The sequence below is a fragment of the Echinops telfairi genome, unplaced genomic scaffold (genome assembly GCF_000313985.2).
Source record: "Echinops telfairi isolate 266 unplaced genomic scaffold, ASM31398v2 ScPeMD7_7473;HRSCAF=8511, whole genome shotgun sequence".
Classification (NCBI taxonomy): Eukaryota; Metazoa; Chordata; class Mammalia; order Afrosoricida; family Tenrecidae; genus Echinops; species Echinops telfairi.
Window position 1 is genome coordinate 1,853,401 of NW_022111377.1, and position 18,432 is coordinate 1,871,832.

Below are 18,432 nucleotides of genomic sequence, written 5' to 3' on the forward strand. Positions count from 1 at the left end.
GAAACCCTAAATAATGTTTCTCGAGTAGAGCCAGAATCTACTCGACAGCAGTGGGACGGAGGGATCTCTAAAATAGCTGTTTTGGACATTTTTACAGTTTATGGACAGCTACATTATCATATTGAGCTACCACCCAGTAGACCAAAACAAAACAAAACCCACTGCTATCAAGTTGATTCCGACTCATAGGATTCCAGGCCTTAAATGTGGATGGGAGTGGCGAGCCTCATCTTTCTTCCTCGGAGCAGCCGATAGGTTTGAATGAATCATCAGTCTTGCGGTTGACTGACCAATGCTTATCTGACACTGCTGCCGGGGCTCCTTATCATTTAAAAAGGCATCTTGAAAAAGCAACTCTTCATCAAACTTCCTTTTGTTCAACTGTGGGATGGTATTGCTGATATATTTTGAAGCACAATGTAATATTACCATTTAAGTACCATGTAATTATGTGGAAGACTGTCCAATTTTGGAAAGCACTCGTTTCTTTTAAACATATTTCAGAGCTTAACATTAGGAATTACTGCTGCCAATTTAATCAGTAAAGCGATATTAATAATGATTCTGCAATCCTAACATTTACATTTGCAGTACAGTTTAGGTCATTATGATTGATATGCTTGTACTTAGAGATACTAGGTCCTAGGTCTGCCTGTGAAATACTATAAGTAATGGTTACCCATTCTTTGTATTCCCACTATGAAAGTGGTATCACTTATAACTATCTAGGATCCAAATTGTGTGAGTCTGGGTAGACTAGAGAAAGAAATCCATGGGAAAGTCAGCCCTTGACACAAGGGTTTGAGAAAAAAAGAAACAAATCCATGGACACATGTATAAGAAAGAGTATAAGAAAGAGATTTGTACGTGTATAAGAAAGAGATTTATATACAAGAGCAATTGAACATTGAGAAAACCTTCCAACCCAGTCCAGATCAAGTCCATAAGTATGATATTAGCCCATATGCCCGATACCAATCTATCAAGTCTTCTTCAGACTCATGAAACACATGCAGTGATGCCGAATGTAGAAGATCACAGGCCAGTGGGTAGAGAGTCTGTGAATCCAGTGGCATCGGAAACATCTCAGGGCTGGCAGGGTCTCTGCAGGGCTTCTCCAGCATCCAGGGCCGCATCAGGGAGGGTCCGTGTGTCTTGTCAGCTGCTGTGTCTCCCAGGATGTGAGCAGAGTCTCCCACCTCCAAGGAGGAAGCACTGGATTTCCCAGAATTCTCTGGAGAAGGCCATACCCACACAGAGGCCTCATTGGCTATGATCTGATTGACAAGCTAGACTCCACCCCTACACTCTTAATCCTCAAATTGACAAACGATTATATATCTACCACACAAATGAAGGCTGAGGACATCAAGATTGAATAGCAAATCTGAGCTATCTCTGAAAAGTTAAGAAACGGGTGATAGCTAAGCATCCTAAAACCAGGGTTATTAATCAAGGATGTTGACTTTTCTAAAATCAAGCTTTTCTTTCTTTTTTTTAATGAAAAGATCATTTTATTGAGGCTCTTACATCTCTTATAACAATCCATACAAATCAAGTTTTTCTTGAAATTCTTCCAACACTCATTCCTATCAAATTGACCAGGAACATGGCACTGATAGAAAATCATTTTTTTTTATGATTGCTAAGAGAGGAACAGAATTTATTTGTCTGGAACTTTGTATACACACTTAGAAAACTTAGAATCGGTTAAGAAACAGTCTTATCAAAACAATCATATTGATGTGAATGAGAGGGGTCAGAGTGGAGACCCAAAACCCATCTGTAGATAACTGTTCATCTCCTCATAGAAGGGTCAGAAGGAAGGGGCGTGCCAGTCAGGATGCAATAGAGCACCAGTGAAACACACAATTTTCCTGTAGTTCTTTAATGCTCCCCCCCGCCCCCCAACTATCATGACCCCAGTTCTAACTTACAAATCCGGCTACACCGGAGCATGTACACTGGTACAGATAGAGCTCTCAACACATGGAATCCAGGACAGATAACCCCCCTCAGGAACAGTAATGGGAGTAGTGATACCATGAGGGTAGGGGGAAGGTGCAGGGAGAAAGGGGGAACCGATTGCAATGATCCACGTCTAACCATCCTCAGGTGTACAAAGAACAGAATTGTAGGTGGAGACAGAGGACAGTGTAAAATATGAAAATAATTATAATTATAATTTATTAAGAGGGGGAAGGGGGAGGGAGGGAGGGAAAAAAGAGGAGCTGATACCAAGGGCTCAAGTAGAAAAAAAATGTTTTGAAAATAATGGCAACATATCTACAAATGTGCTTGACACAATGGATGTATGGATTGTTATAAGAGCCCCCAATAAAATGATTTATTAAAAATAAAGAAACTGTCTTGCCCAGATTATAAAGCTGTCTTGCCTAGATTATAAAGCTACTCCCATTCTTAAAAGAGCAAAGTTTTTAGTTTTCAGAAACATATTTTGTGGGGAGATGGACTCAAAAGATAAAATAAGTCTGGGAGGCTTGAGTTAAACAAAGGAAAAGAAATATCTTTACTTTGTAGAGCTATTTAGAAACAATAGGTTCATTTGCATCACTAGTATCCAAGAAGATAATATGTAATGTACTGTTATTGTCCCATGATTATTTTTTTTTAACATGTAATATCTTGCAAAGTTACATAGAAAGTCACAGGTTGGAAAAAGCTAATGTGGAGAAATCACAGTCCATTGTGTATTTGCCCTTTTAATGGACTGTGTAAAGTACAGGATAAGCTGTGCGGATTTAAGTAAATATGGCCACTGAGCCCATTCTGACTCCGGCTGACCCTCTGGACAGAGCAGGACTGCTCTTTTGGAAAGCACTCGTTTCTTTTAAACATATTTCAGAGCTTAACTAAGAACTTAACTGCCAACTTAATCAGTAAAGCGATATTAATAGTGATTAATAGTGATTCTGCAACCTTTACATTTACAATACAGTTTAGGTCATTATGATTGATATGCTTAGAGATACGTGGTCCTAGGTCTGCCTGTGAAATGCTGTAAGTCATGGTTACCCCATTCTTTGTATTCCCACTATGAAAGTGGTATCACTTATAGCTATCTAGAATCCAAATGAAAGCTGAGGACATCAAGATTGAATGGCAAATCTGAGCTATTTTAGGCTGTAAATTTTGGCGGGAGTAGAAAACCTCATCTTTCTCCCATGGTAGTTTTGAACTGCTTACCTTGTGACTTAAAGCCCAGCACATAACCCACCAGGCTCCTTAGTGAATTAAACACACTGTTAATACTAACAATTTATAATTTCATAGAAAATGCATAGATTATATTTTCTAATTAGTTCAAGTTAAAATACACTTATTTTTGACATGATCTCATCAAAATAGCCCAGTTTATTTTAGCTGATGGATTATAGAACAGATTAAAGGTGATAAAAACTTGGGGAATAAAATACAGACTGCTGGAGTAAACCTCAAAAGAATGATAAAATGTTTGTTATGTAATGTATTTTCATTAAAACAAAGTACTCAATATCAGAATGTCCTATGAAAAGGCTAGTATTTAGGATATGACCTTAGCAGAACAATAGACGCTCCTGATAAATGCCTTTAGGGACTGTTTTCTTCTTAGTGCCTCAGTTTTCCATTTAACTTGAGATAGCTTGGCCTCTTTTGGGGCTTTACAAGGTTATAGACGGTCTTCAGCAAGCAAATGCTTGGCTACATGTTTCGTTACCTGAAATGTAGACCAAATCATTTCCCTGATGTGGAGGAAATATTTTTGGCAATACAGTTTTTCACTTTTGATAGTTATGAATGAAGAAGATATGTTGGATTTTAAAATGGAGATTTGTACCTGTTATTTATAAAGTACTGTCTTTGTCTTTATATTCTAGGCTTCTTTGTCCATGGTTTTCCTAAACTGTTGAGGTTCCAAGGGCACCATGAAAAAATCCTGAGTAAATTTCTGTCCAAGCTTAAGCAACACTTGGTAGGTAGACATGACGTTGACTTCCACCTACATCGAGAATAAAGCTAGAATAATGTAGTTGTGTTTTAATTCCAGTTACCTTTCTAATTTATGTGTTGTTTATTTCATTTGCCATTCTCACTTGTTTGAGAGTACTCGTTTGGTAATATTTAATATTAAAGTACTATTACTGCTCTAATCCATAAAATCAAACCTCTGATAAAACAAACAATAATTTATAAGAATACATGATTTATTAGTAATTTTGGAGTTAAAAATTTGTACAGAAAAAATGTTTTAAGGATGATACCAGCTTTTACTGCAAAACACAATTTAGTAAAGCAAAGATATTTTACTGTGAAATATTTTTAAAGAGTCAAAATATTATCTTACAGTCCTCTCTGAAGAGAGGATTTATTCTTATAATTTTGACAAGTAAAAGAGAAAAAGAGAGAGAGCAAACAAACAAACAAACAAACAAAACCCCACCACCTATAATCCAGCAGAGCAAAGACTCCAGTGAGATGGTTCTCTCTGGTTTGGGCAGCTGCCGCCACCGTCTTCCTTAAGTGTTGCATTTATATTGTCATGCTTTGTTTATTGCAGTTCAACCATTTTGAGGTTTTTAAATTTTTCTCCCCAGGATTCTCAAGAAATCTACACAAGTTTTTACACAATGAAATGGTTTTTTCAGTGTTTTCTTGATCGTGTGAGTATTTATAAAACCCAATCATAAAATTGTACATAAAGGATGAGGCAAATTGTTAACCTTATTCCTATTTTACTTTTAATCACAGACTCCATTTACACTCAACCTACGGATATGGGATATCTACATTTTTGAAGGAGAACGAGTCCTTACTGCTATGTCTTATACAATCTTAAAATTGCACAAAAGTAAGAAAATGTTTCACTGAAATACTTTGAACTCTGAGTTGTACTTTCAGAGTGGCTTGGGAACATTCCTGAGAAGCAGTGAGGAACTGCCTTCAGTTGGTGGTGTGCTGTCATCAGTATCTTCTTGTGACTCACTGTTGAGCATGTGGCAGAGGTCTCGGATGCTCTCCCCCTTATATCAGGTTTATTTTCATGCTTCAGCAATAAGTTTATGGCTCCAAGGTGCAATGTGATGGCTTCACTAGTAACATTCCTATTAAGTGTTTGTTTTCGCAGTGCCCTGTTAACTCTTGTCCGTTTGTCTGAGTCTCACATTTGTGTAGGAGCCCAAAGACATCCGGTGCCATAGCGGAGGGTAGAGAGGACATGTTTCCTTCATCCAGGACAAAGGCTCACAGCTCTGGCTGTCCACCAGAGATGAGATGAGGACTCTCGGGATCCTCTCTCTGCTTGGCTGCATTGTGGTCTCTGGGGCCAATACAATCCATGTCTGTAGTTGCATACAATGTAGCAAGGCTTTTAAAAGCCTTGAGCGGCACACAATAGACAGGTCTGTAAACGGAACAATAAGACTAGGGAGGTGTGCACTCCTTAGAATAATCCCCCCTCTGAGATCGGAAGGCAGCATTTGCCCAAGGACAAAGTTCTGAAGGCAGGAAGGAGGAGGAATGGGAACGGGAGGAAGGTAGAGTGAATGATGTTACATTGTGGGGCTTGCAGCCAATGATAGGAAAGAAAATGTGTGTGAATTATTGAATGGATAATTGATTTGCTCCGTAAACCATGTAATTCACAATAAAAATATTTTTTTAAGTTTTGTGATCAAGAAATAGTTACCTATTTAGTTTTAGAAATCTTCCAAAGGCTTGTATAATTTGATGTGGTAAGCCTTATTCTAAAAGTCAAGAAATGAGAGGTTTTCTCCATGAGAAAGTCTCAGTTCAGCCTTACAAATTAGACAGCTCTTCTTACTATGCAGAGAAGAGACTCCTTGAAGGCTCTAGAGCAGAGGTTCTCAACCTGTGGGTCATGACCCCTCTGGGGGTCCAACGACCCTTTCACAGGGGTCGCCCAATTCATAACAGTATCAAAATTACAGTGATAAAGTATCAACGAAAATAATTTTATGGTTGGGGTTCACCACAACATGAGGAGCTATTAAGGGGTCGTGGCCTTAGGAAGGTTGAGAACCACTGCTCTAGAGTGATCCAGGTCACGTGTACTCACATGCTCTTCTTGAATGATCCTCTGTTCAACTTGTCAACGAAATCACAAGCTAATTGAGTGCCTGGGGGTCACGTTTTATTTATTATTCCCTCCCTCCTCCCCTTCCTTCCTTCACTCCTCCCTTTCCCTCCTCACCCTCCCTTCCCTTTCCTTCCTGCCCTCCTCCCCTCCCTTCCTTCCTTCCTTCTCTCCTCTCCTCCCTTCCTTCCTTTGGTGGTTGATGTTTTAAGCTAAGTACTTGTCAGGTGATTTATTATGAGTTATTGATTACTTACTTGGGAAAAAATGAAAATAATGCCAGATTATCCAGATTTAGATAGGAATGAAAATGCCTTTTAAGAGCGCTCTTGTTTACCTCTTAAAGGAAAGTATTCAGCAGTGCTATGGCTTCTTGGCCCAACATACAAGTCCATGCAAGACTTAACAGTTGACAGTGTTGCAAGTCTCATGGTTCTCTTAGATAGACATCAGCATACGTTTTCTCATAATCAGTCTGGCTTTCTTTTTCTTTCTTCTGTCACTCATTGTCTCTCCCCGACCCTTTTACTTCTTCTTTCTCCTTATGGCTTATGAACTGGCCGATATATAGAACAAACATTTAATTTTTACTAAATGATAAAGGTTTGCTGGTGGGGGGGTTAAAATATTCATGGAAAGTGGAATAAAAAGAAAGTGGAAATTTCCCATGAACTTTTTAATCCCACTACAGTCCATCCTTCATGCTTATCTATAATCTAACACTGTGAAACAGAATATTGTTCTGTTCTCTCTCGCTGCTGGCAAGCCGATTCCAACTCTGCAGCGCTGTAGGGTGGGGAGAACAGAACTGCCCCTGTGGGTTTCTGAGGCGCCCCTCTGGCTTACTTCTTTTCTATTTCAGAGAGCTCTTGTATAGCTATTCTATAGCTTGCTTCTGTAAAAGTTTTGTTTTCCTTGTTTGACACTTGAATTTGTTTTCAGGGGGAGAGTAAATTTTTTTCATCTTCATCTTTTTGTAAGTAAACTTTAAGCAGAGCAATTACTTGATATGCTACTGTAGCATCAGATGAAATAAATTGGAAAATCTGCCTAATGTGATGGATTTTTTTTCTCCTTGGGTAAGGAGATAAAGCTTACATGAAGTTCCTTTTTCGCCTCAAAATGGTCTGGGTGCTTAACCACCAGTTTTAATTGCCAAGAGATTGCCTGCCTTCCTGCCCTTACCCCTGCCCCTCACTTCCCTCCCTCTCTCCCTTTCTCCCTTTTCTCTCCCTCCCATCCTCCCCCACTATCTACCTTCTCTTCCTTCTTCCCCTTCCTCCCTTCCTCCCGGTTATCCATTTAGCCATTCATTTGTTGCATTGCTTTATGAGTATTTACAGACAGTCTTGTTGGAATGTCATCGTGGATGTACTGAAAAAGGCACGCACAGGAGCAAGCTGACAGCCTTCACTGGAGCCCTAGCGGAGGCTCTCTGTTCCTGCAAAGCTGAGTCAGAATTGACTCAGTGGCAATAGATTTGGTGTGTGTGCTGGGGGTCATTAAGTAAATTACAGTACAGACATACAGTGCATTTTTTGTATAGCTATTAAAAATGGGAGTATATAGAGTATTTAGGAGAAATCTCCATGGTACATAATTGAATGGGAAAAAGCAAGTATAATAGCATTGAAAGCTCAGTTTATTCTGTAACTTGATCCACATGTAAACATATGCATCTACATGCAGGCTACTTGTACAATGGGGGTGAGTTTTATGTTTGACTCAAATCACAAACCAAACTAATAATCCCGATTTTAAAAACTCTTTACACACAGTGTGTTTGCCTGTGGCAACTGAGGACCGATAGCAACAAAGCATTTCCATGCTGGTTGGCGTGGTCTTTCTCTGTCTTTTTCTCCAAGAAGGCTGGGGATCACATGGAGGCATCAACAGTATCCACCCCCACCCCCATCCCCCCAGTAAGCATACCTGTCTCCCTGGGTCAGTTTCAACATCAGAAAATAATTTTGTCTTGAGTTCTGATCGTAGTCACAGTGCCTTATGTAAGTTGTGTGCTTGCCCCCTCCCCTTTAGAATGCTGGGTAAGAATAGAATGTTATCTTTTCAACCTGAAGTAGCTGCTGACATGTTTCCGTTTCTCTTGTTCTTTCCCAGAACATCTAATGAAATTATCTATGGAAGAACTTGTAGAATTTCTTCAGGAGACCTTGGCAAAAGACTTTTTCTTTGAAGATGATTTTGTAATAGACCAACTTCAGATTTCTATGGCAGAACTCAAACGAGCAAAATTGGATCTTCCAGAACCTGGTAAGAAATAGCCAAAATTGGATCTTCCAACACCTGTGTTATCTGAATGATGGTGCAGATGGGCCATGTGGCAGGGTCATTGTGGGCGACTGCTGTGTCAAAGCAGAAACGTTACACTGGGGGTGACATAGTTTAAATCTATCTTACCAACAGCTTCTGGCTTTTTTTTTTTTTCTTATTTTAGGATAGCACAAGTGAACGTATTAAAATAACTGAAGTATTCCCACTTAAATTTGGAAAGCTTTGCGTATCATATGGTTCAGCAGTAGAAACCATGGTGTTTTACATTAGCTTAACCATAAGTTATACTTTTTATACTCATCGCCCTGTTTTGTGAAACTCTATGCAGTAGCAGAGCAAGTGAAAGTCCCACTTTATAGATGAGAACACTGATAGTAGTGGCTTGTGTGTTGGGCTGTTAACCACAAGATCAGCAGTTCTAAGCCACTAGCTGCTCTGCAAGGAAAAGATGGGGGCTTTCTACTCCCATAAAGAGTTACAGTCTCGGAAAACCCAGAGGGACAATGCTGCCCGGTCTTGTAGGATCTCTGACTCCACATGGACTCAGTGACAGTGAGGAAGTTGTCGTCTAGTTCTGCTATCAGAGAGGTTGGGAGCATTCTTCCTGTTCTGTTTTCTGGAAGAAAGAGTGTAGAATTGGGATATTTTTTTTTCCCCAAAAAAATATTTGGTAGAATTCACCAATGAAAACATCTGGGCCTGGAGTTTTTGTTGTGCTGCAGGTAATTAATTATTAATTTAATTCATTTAATAGTTAAGACTCTTCAAATTACCTGTTTAATTTTGGATGGCTTAAAGTTTGTAGTTTTTGAGGAATTTTTCCATTTCGTGTGAATTTTTAACAGATGTATGTGCTTAGAGTGACTCCTAGTAGTATTCTCTAAACCTATTACCATAAACTGATTCTGACTCCCACAACATCATAGCACACAGCAGAACTGCCCCGTAGGGTTCCCAAGGCTGTTAGTCTTTCCAGAGCAGACTGCCACAGCTTTCTCCCTCGGAGCAGCTGGCGCGTGCAAACCACCCACCCTTTTGGTTACCTGGCACCTTAGTCTTAGTATCCTTTTTACGTCAGCAGGGTCTGTTGTAGGGATAGCCTGCTGTGTTCCCAATACTGGTAATCCTGGGTCTTACCTCTTTTTTCCCTTTGTCAGTGTTGCCCAGAGATTTTATAGATCTTTTCAAAGAGCCAACTTGGCGTTTTATTGATTTTTCTTTTTTGTTTGCTGTTTTAGAGTTCATCAATTTATGTTCTTTTCTCTTTTACTTCTTCTGCAGACTTTGGGTTTATCTTGTTTTCTTTTTCAGGTTTCTTGGGTGAAAGTTTAAATTGTTGAGCCAAGTTCTTTCTTTCCTAGTATAAGCATTTAGTATTATAAAATTTCCTCGACCACTGCTTTAAGCTATGTCCCTCAATCTTGAATTGTGTTAGTTTTATATTATTTCCTTTAAAACATGATTTTAGAACTAGTATGATACATCCATAGTAAAATTACATTTATATTATTATATACACACGTACATAAACATATGTTTCAGATTTCTGCATATACTCTTTCTAGTGCTGCTGTAACAAAAACCCCACAAGTTGTCGATGTTTAAAAACAAACTTATTTTCTCATCTGTATAGAGGCTAAAGTCCAAATTGGGGTTGTGGTCATATGCATCCCTTCTGCAGGCTTTTTACTTACTTTCTGGTGACCTCTAGCAACCTCAGCTTTCTTTTTGCGTTTAGGTGCACCTGCCGCTTCTGTCACATAGCATCTCTTCTTAAGTGTGTGTATGTCCCGGTCTGTGTCTGGCTTGCTTTTTGGACACCACCAATTAGAAAGGATTAGGGTTAGGACCCACCAGTATAATCTCATTAACATGACAGGAATCTCCTCCTTCCAAACACGGTCCTATTACATGGGTTAGAATTGTTCTATAACTATCGGGGAGAGGAAAGTCAATCCATAATACATACTCTTTATTTTTTATATTTTATCTTTATTTTTTATATTTTATATTTTATTAACAAGGGTAAGTTACGGTATCCACTATCGTTTTCATTAATTTCTCTATACAGTCATTTTATATCAAATTTCAGAGCACCTCTAAAGTTAAAGTGCTATAATTTTATTGCAAGATAATTAAAGTAGTATAATTAAATAAATTACACACTTTTTATAAAAAAATATTGGGAATTCAGTGTCATTGACTCAACTCTTCTAAGCAAGAAATAAAGAAGTCATTGAATCTTTAATATATCACATTCAATAGTCTCAAATTTATATTTTGCTTTTTCTAGTTCAACCCTTAACTCAATAATTTATTTTTAATATGTAATCACAAAATCTCATAGTTACCAAAAAGCAGTCACTTCTTGCAATTTCCCTTGTATATATTTAAAGAGTGATGCATCAGGCTGCTATCCCCAAGGTCAATAGTTCGAAACCACCCGCCACTCTTCAGGGGAAAGCCAGGGCTTTCTACTCCCATAACCAGTTACAGTCTCAGAAACCCACAAGGGCAGTTTTATCCTCTCCTTTGGGGTTGCTATAAGTCAGCATCGACTCGATGGCAGTGAGTTTGATTCTGTTTGTTTGTTTATACTTAAAGAAATATTCCAGACATTTGTAAACTGTGTGTGTGTGTGTGTGTGTGTGTGTGTGTGTGTGTGTGTAACATAGTGGTCGTGTATATAGTGTTACAGTGTTCTGGCTTTCTTCATGTTTCAATATGTCTTGAAGATCACTGCATGTCATACTAATTCCAAAGCCAAACCTAGTGCCATCAAGTCAGTTCTGACTCACAGTGACCCTCTCAGTTTCCAAGTTTGTGAATCTTTACTGGAACAGTTAACCTCGTCTGTCTCTCATGGAGTGGCTAGTGAGTGTGAACCATCAGCCTTGCAGTTACTGGCCAAATCCTTACCTATCAGTGCCACTAGGGCTCCTGTGATACCAGTGGAGGTGCTACTGTATCTTCTATTAGCTGCATAGTGATTAATTGTAATCACGTGTGATATCTGTTAGATAAATTTCTAGATATCAAAGTCACCAAAACAAACTCACTGCCACAGAGTCGATTCAGACTGTTAAGGACCCTACCTAGGTTTTCCAAGGCTGTAAATCTTTATGGTAGCAGAAGGCCTCATCTGTCTCCCTCTGAACGCTGGGGGATTTGACTTTGTGGTTCCAGATAACCCACTGTGTCACCAGAGTTCTTAGAAGTGAAACACGCAGGTGAAAATAAGTGTGTGCCTTTAGATTTTGATAATTGCTAAATTGCTCTCCAGAATACTTTTTACCAGTTTCATATTCCTACCAGCAATGTATGCGAGTACCTGTTTTCCAATATATATCAACACAGCGCTGCTTAACATTGTTTGTAATAATCACTCAGTTATGTGTGCCAGATGCTGCTCTATAACACTTTAGACTTTTACAGTTAGTGACTTACTCCTCCTACAACCTGGTGAAATAGACACGGCTATTCTTCCACTTTATAGATGAGGTATGAAACAAGTTGAGTTTCCCAGAGCGTTATATAACTAGTAAGTGGTAGAACTACAATTTGGTCCAACTAGTCTGGTTCCAAATGTACTTCCCTTATCTATGATATGCAGGGACCTCACAAGGTTCACAGGAAATGCAGACAGTGGAGTTTTCCATGAACGTCTGAAGCCCCTTGTACTACACAGCTTCCACGTGGCTTTGGAGAACTCTGCGCCCGTCTGATCTTCTGCCACCATGTGCAGTCGTAGGGGTGTATGTGCCTTTTCTCTCCGGATGCTGGGCACATGGTCTTTGGAATTCAGCCTGATTATCAAGCTTCGCACCAGCAGTTTTTCAGTATCAGATTTTCTGGGAAAAGAACTATGCCTCAGGGTTTTGTTGTTTTTGTTTTTAGTTGAAGGGACAATTTCTTACTACCTTTGAGTTTTCTGTAAAATTTCTCGAGTCCCCCTACTTTAGGAACACCAATGCCCGGATATCATTCATTGCCTGTGGTTTTAGTCTACATTTATTATATAGCAAGCCTTCCTTTCAATTGCTGATTTGTTTTCTAGCCATTTCTGGTCAGTTCTTTGCTGATTTTGCTTCATTCGTTTTGGCCACTGCTACTACTGAGCAGGTATCACAGGGTGTGAACATGCTGGCTCCTCTTCTAGTGTGAATCAACCCTGAAGACCTGGGTTGGAGTGAAGTTGACAATTAAGTGTTAACATGATTCAAAATGTTTCTTGCATACTGGGCCAGTGGTCTTGAGCTAGAAATGTTCCTTTGATCTCCTCAACTGTCTGTTATACACATGAGGCCGTTTCCCAGCAAGTTGGTCAGATGGTGGAATTCATTCTAGTTGGAAAGCCACTGCTAATCCACTTTGACCACAGGGGCAGCCACTTTGGACAGAAGTTTATAGCTTATGACCTATATAGCAGAATAAAGAGAGAATTTTCCATAATAGGAGAGCGGGCCACTTTCATGTGAGAAATACGGCACGGAAATAATCTTTTTAAGAAAGGGTTCTGTTGCTTTCAGCTCTGATAGCTGTGCTGGGTTGTTTTCCAGAGAAATTTAGAGTTTTTATCTTGTTTATTTGTAGGAAACACTTTGCTAGGCTCGGTATTGCATTTCTCTTTTGTATAGGGCCTTTTGTTGGGTTTTGAAAGCTTTGGGCCATTAAAAAGACAGTGCTCACGCGTGCTTGCTTATTCACACGATGCTTTCCGTGTGTCAGTCACGCAGGTTTACTCCCAGTTCCAGCTCCCACTGCCTTCCTCTGGCTCCGCCTTGGCCTCTGCTCCTCCCTTCACTAGTCCCCTGTCTTCCGCTCATCTCTTCCATGGTCTGTGTGTCCGGCACACTAGATTTATTTCCTAGGCCTTCTTTCTCCAGACAGTGATCCCATCATTCCCCACGGTTACAACAAAAGCCTCCCAAGCTTTCAGCTCTCCCCTCTATCCTGAATCTTTCTTCAAGAAGCTTCTGAGGCCCAGACGGATGTAGCAATAGTTTACATGGGCATCTTCAGAACTGCATGTCCCACTGGTATTTTCAAACTTCATCCCTAAAAGAGTTCTCTCTCTGTCCACCTCTAAACCTTTTCCTCCCCACCCCACCTCTGTATTCCCTGCCAAGGGAAGCTGTTTAATGCTTACTCATCCGCTGAAGCATCTGACAAAACATTATTCTCTTGTGCTCCCCATTTAATAGGAGCCTCCCTTCTCCCTGTGGTGCAAGTGGTAGGCTTGAACCACCGACCTCGTGGATAGCGGCCCAATGCCTGGCCACTGACTCTTTAACCCCTAGGGTAATAACATTCCATTTAATTTGTGAATGAATTAGTAAAGTTCTAGTGTACTTTCTAGGTAATAAAGGCCTACTTGCTGTCTACAAAGGCAAGGATTTTAAGGTGATGGGACCCTTTTGTATCCGCATCAGACAGTGGATGCTTGACTCTGTGTATTGAAACTCGTAGAGCTGTATATATGTGCACACAGACAGACACACATGCAAAAAAATCTATTTTAATCTGTTAGTAAATAAAAAAATCTCTGTCCCATTTTCAGGTATTTTAGCTTTCATTTATGTAACTATCATTTAAATATGTTACATACTGTTATTAATGTGTACATACTAAAAATCCATGAAAATGATATAATTAAGGTCTACTGGATTATGTGACAATAAATAGGTGTATAGTGAAATATTACATAAATGTATTCTTCCTGCTTTATCTACCAAGCTTAATCTGTTGAGAAAAAAGAGTAAAGTTTGGAAACCTAACTACAGCAAATTAAAAACATTTTTTTTTTACTACTATAGCTAAAATTTAGGAAAAAAGTCATCTTGTTAAAGGTTGGAATAATGTTTGGATTGTATATTCTGGTCAGTAGTTCTGGTAGATGTAAACATTTGATGTTTCAGATATAAATTTGAAGTGAGCAATTTAGTAAAAAAATTGTAAAACTCAGTTAGACTTAATTGGTTTGAAAAGGATAAGACTGTCCTTCCAAGGTTCCTCTTTCCTAGAATGATTTTTCTGACAGTGGCCTCTACATTTCCTACTGAACACTGAACACAGTCAGTGGTTATTTTGTATTGCGGAATTTAAAAGTAGAGTTTTCTCACTACAGAGAGCACTTAGAGCACTTTTCTGTAATTATATGTCTGTTGGGTCAGAAAAACGAGTTAATGCCTTTGGAGGCCATTAACCTGTAAGTCCTGCAGTTGCATGTGGTGTCCACTGGGTGGGGACATAGGCCTGAGTGAGCAAAGAGACTGGAGGGCTTTCAAAGGAATTCTACAGCTTTTAGGGGAGGTTAAATTCAGTATTTTTCTTTTGTTTTTAAGGAAAAGGAAAAAAAAATCTTAATTTAGAAAAACCATCTAGTTAACAAGCACCATTTCCTTTATTCTGAAGTCTATCATTTGATCATTTATTCTATTGAGTGGATTATTCTAATTGTTGTCACTGGCACTAAAAATATCAACGATGTGATTGAAAACTGGTGAACAAAATCATTCACTGGCATTGTCATAAAAGGCCACATATAGTAGCTGGGATAAGTTGCCTTCCTTCTTGTCCTTTAACAAGTAAGGCAGTAATTCTTCATTTACATACCCGTATTTTAAGGAGAAAGAAGGAAAGAGTAAATTTGTAGGCATGAAACTAGTAGAATAAGCAAAAACTTGATTATGTCCTTGTCAAGAAGCCCAGAATAAAAGTATGAATAGTAAATATTAATATTTCTTACCTACTTACAGCTATCCATTTTGACATCAATTACTCTTGAATCTTGTCATAGTACTTAATTGCTGAGGGGTGAAAGCAGATATTTAAACCTAATAAAAGTTAGGTATAGTAGTATTTGTGTGTCTATATATTCCTGGTGGTGCCTTGTCCTTCTTGCAGGGCCTATCCGGGGCCTCTGTCTTTAGTCCAGGAACAGTCCGAGAAATAAACCTCATCGTTACTGAGGCCAAATTGCCCAGGCCCAGCAGCCCGAGCGTGGGTGCTGCTGCTGGAATTGAGAGGCAGCCTTGAGCCTGTCAGTGCTTTGTGAGACGGGAGCAAGCCCCCACTCAGACCGGCGTTAACAGGCTGCCATGAGGAAAGGAGATGATGACCTGCTCCCAGGTGCCCTGAGGTCGGGCTCCTTGTCTGCCTTTTGCTTTCTGTTCTTCTCTGTCTTGGCCTCTCCAATACTTACCTTCTACGACCCTGGCGCCCTCTTCCCCTTCCATCTTCTCTCACCTCCCTCCCACTCTCTTCACCCCGCTCTGACCTGCGCCCTTTGAGAGACGCAGTCTTCTGCCAGACAGTGCTGCCCTGCGGACCCTGCGCCCGTCACTAACCTGCAAACAGCATATGGACTTTGAGTCACTGTTGAATTGCAAAGAGTCCTGTACTCTTCAGAGATGGTAGGTCAGGGTTGGAATGACATGTATATGGATGGCATAATCCCACAGTGTTGTGAGTCAAGAAATATTTATGAAAGTTAAATGCCGGTGCTGCAGTCGGAAGCACACAGTGCTTGTTTGTATTTAGCATGCTCTCCACTGAACATCGTTGTAGGTGTGAGTGGGCATTGTTTTAAATAAAGCAAATCCAGGACTGCAGGTAGGTCCTGCTCCTGTGACTGTTGTTCCCCCTGTCCCTGTGTAGGGCCTCCGAGCCTGAGCTGGTCTACTCTCTCTTAAGATTTGGAAGCACTGCTTTTTATTTATTTAATCTTTCTTAAGTGCTTATATTTTAGGATGTCCTTCTGTCTCTGTGTGCTACTTCTTTCAGAAAGGACCCGACCTCCTTTAGAAAGACAACGAGGCCATCTCCTCTGCTTTTATGTTTGGGGCTGTTCACCGCGTCCTTACTTCTTAACGGAGTCCCGGCTCCTAATGGGGGAGTGTCATTTAGGAATGAACAAGGGCAATGCCATTTTGTCAGTACCTGTGCTGTCCTTTGTTACTTTGCAACCCTTCTCTGTCTAGCTTCTTAGCTATGTGGATAATAATATTTATAACTGTCATATTTCTGACTTAGTGTGGAATGTGTCATTCTAATTTCTATAAACATATTCAATGGCTATTTGATCAGCACTTTCCTAATGCTCTATTCCCATTTTGGATAGTGTCGGATCAATGGGAATCTACCGGCTACTAGGAAAGAACTGTAAAGATGCTCCTGTTTTGGATACTTCAGAAAAAGTATGGTTTTTTGACCAGTGTGCATGTTAGCCTCTTGTCCATTCAGAAAATAGCACGTGTTAAATTTTACTTTCAGTTCTAATACACTGAATAATTTAGGGAGTGATTTGAATATAAATTCCAGTGAAGCAGAATTTCTTTATGACTTAAACAAAAAGCAGGAGTAAGTATAAGGTAAGTCATCTTCTCCCCCTTTACATGGGCAAACAGTGGACCCGTGGTATGTAGTGGGTTACTTGTCGGGCTGCTGCAGTTCCAGCAGTTCAGCGTCATCAGCCGCTCGGTGGGAGAAAAACGAGGCTTTCTGTTCCTTTGGGGGTTTGGGTTTTGAGGCCTTCGTTCCTGCAGGCTCTGAGTCAGAATGGACTGGCTGGCAAAGTGGATGGAAATATTAAGTGTCTCACATAGCATGACACGTATTTTCCAATTTGTCTCTTCATGAAATGGCAACCACCTCGGACTCTCCATGGCTTCCCTCGTCAATATTCTTAATTCCTCCTCCAAAGATGCCCAGATCCACAAACTGTCATCACACTGTGCCCTGGGTCCATGGGTTGGAATGACCTCAGGACAGTCTGTGGCATGACATTATTTTCCCTCAAAATACTCGGTTTTCTCCTGCCTCACTCCTCACCCCCACCCCACCCCCTATGCCCCACTGTCCTCTCCACTCCCAAACTAAACAGTTTGGGGGTATTGTTGCTTTGATCTCTTCCACTGCACTTGCCTTTATGAACCCCTCTGGTTATGTCATCTTGCCCCCTCCCTCCCATCCTGAACCTCTCTTCCCTACCCTTACACTGTAACCAAAGCCAGCTCTGGGTGCTTCATGCTTGAAGGAGAAGAACCAGAAGGTATTGGACCCACTTACATGTGGCTGGGGGAGGTAGGCACTGTCCAAATCATGCTTTGTTTCCATGTTCCTAGTAAAAAGAGTCTTTAGAATGGGAAGGTACAAATAAATATCGATAATAGGAATTCAAAGCCAAACAAGGCCGGGCCGTGGCTGAGTGACCTGATCTGAGTAAGTGTGTCCAGGAAGAACGAATTTTTCTTCGTGCATTGGCAGGTGAGATCCTCTAGATCCATGGTTCTCAACCTGTGGTTCGTGACCCCTTTGGGGGTCAAATGACCCTTTCACAGGGGTCGCCCAATTCATAACAGTAGCAAAATGACAGTGATGAAGTAGCAGTGAAAGTAATTTTATGGTTGGGGGGGGTGACCACAACATGAGGAACTGTATGAAAGGGTCATGGCATTAGGAAGGTTGAGAACCACCGCTCTAGATGATTGTCAGTAATCTTTGAAAAATTGGGACCCAAAGAAGTGTTTGAAGGATGGAGATGCAAAACATTTGGTTCTACTTTTCAAAAGGGAAGAATTAGATCATGTAAATTACAGACCAATAAACATGATGTCTGCCTGAGGCAAGAACTGATAAATTGATTATTGCAAGAATGGGTTTTGAGCATGTAGGAAGCAAAGAAGGTAATCATTAATTAAGGCTTCATTAAAAATGCCACATCTGGTTAATCTCGTTTTTTTGTTAAGATTGTTCACTTGGTAGGTCAGAAGAATGCTTTCAGCCTTATGTCTGAGTAAAAACAAAGCATTTGAGCACAATAATGCAGCTCAAATGTCCTCCAAGAGGGAGTCTAATAGAAGAATACTCAGTGTGGCTAGACTTCTTATTTCTTTACAAGTGATATGTTTGCAGTTTTTGTTTTTGTTTTTTATAACAATGGTTAATTTTTTTTTAGAATGGTTAAGCAAAAATAAAAGTTCTAAACAATCTAAGCCCACCCTTTTTTTGGGGTGGTGGTGGTGGTAATGTGTATTAACCACTAC

The 18,432-nt window shown here is 40.0% G+C and overlaps 1 protein-coding gene across 2 annotated transcripts in view; it reads left to right on the forward strand.

Moving 5' to 3' along the window:
- The window catches only part of USP6NL (USP6 N-terminal like), a 182,659-nt gene that overhangs the window by 154,922 nt on the left and 9,305 nt on the right, over positions 1-18,432 (forward strand). For both annotated transcript variants that reach the window (XM_045285596.1, XM_045285595.1), the window contains 4 exons: positions 3,879-3,973; positions 4,596-4,661; positions 4,750-4,849; positions 8,213-8,365. In XM_045285596.1, the coding sequence (XP_045141531.1) occupies positions 3,879-3,973; positions 4,596-4,661; positions 4,750-4,849; positions 8,213-8,365 (414 nt within the window). The remainder of the gene's footprint in view (positions 1-3,878; positions 3,974-4,595; positions 4,662-4,749; positions 4,850-8,212; positions 8,366-18,432) is intronic.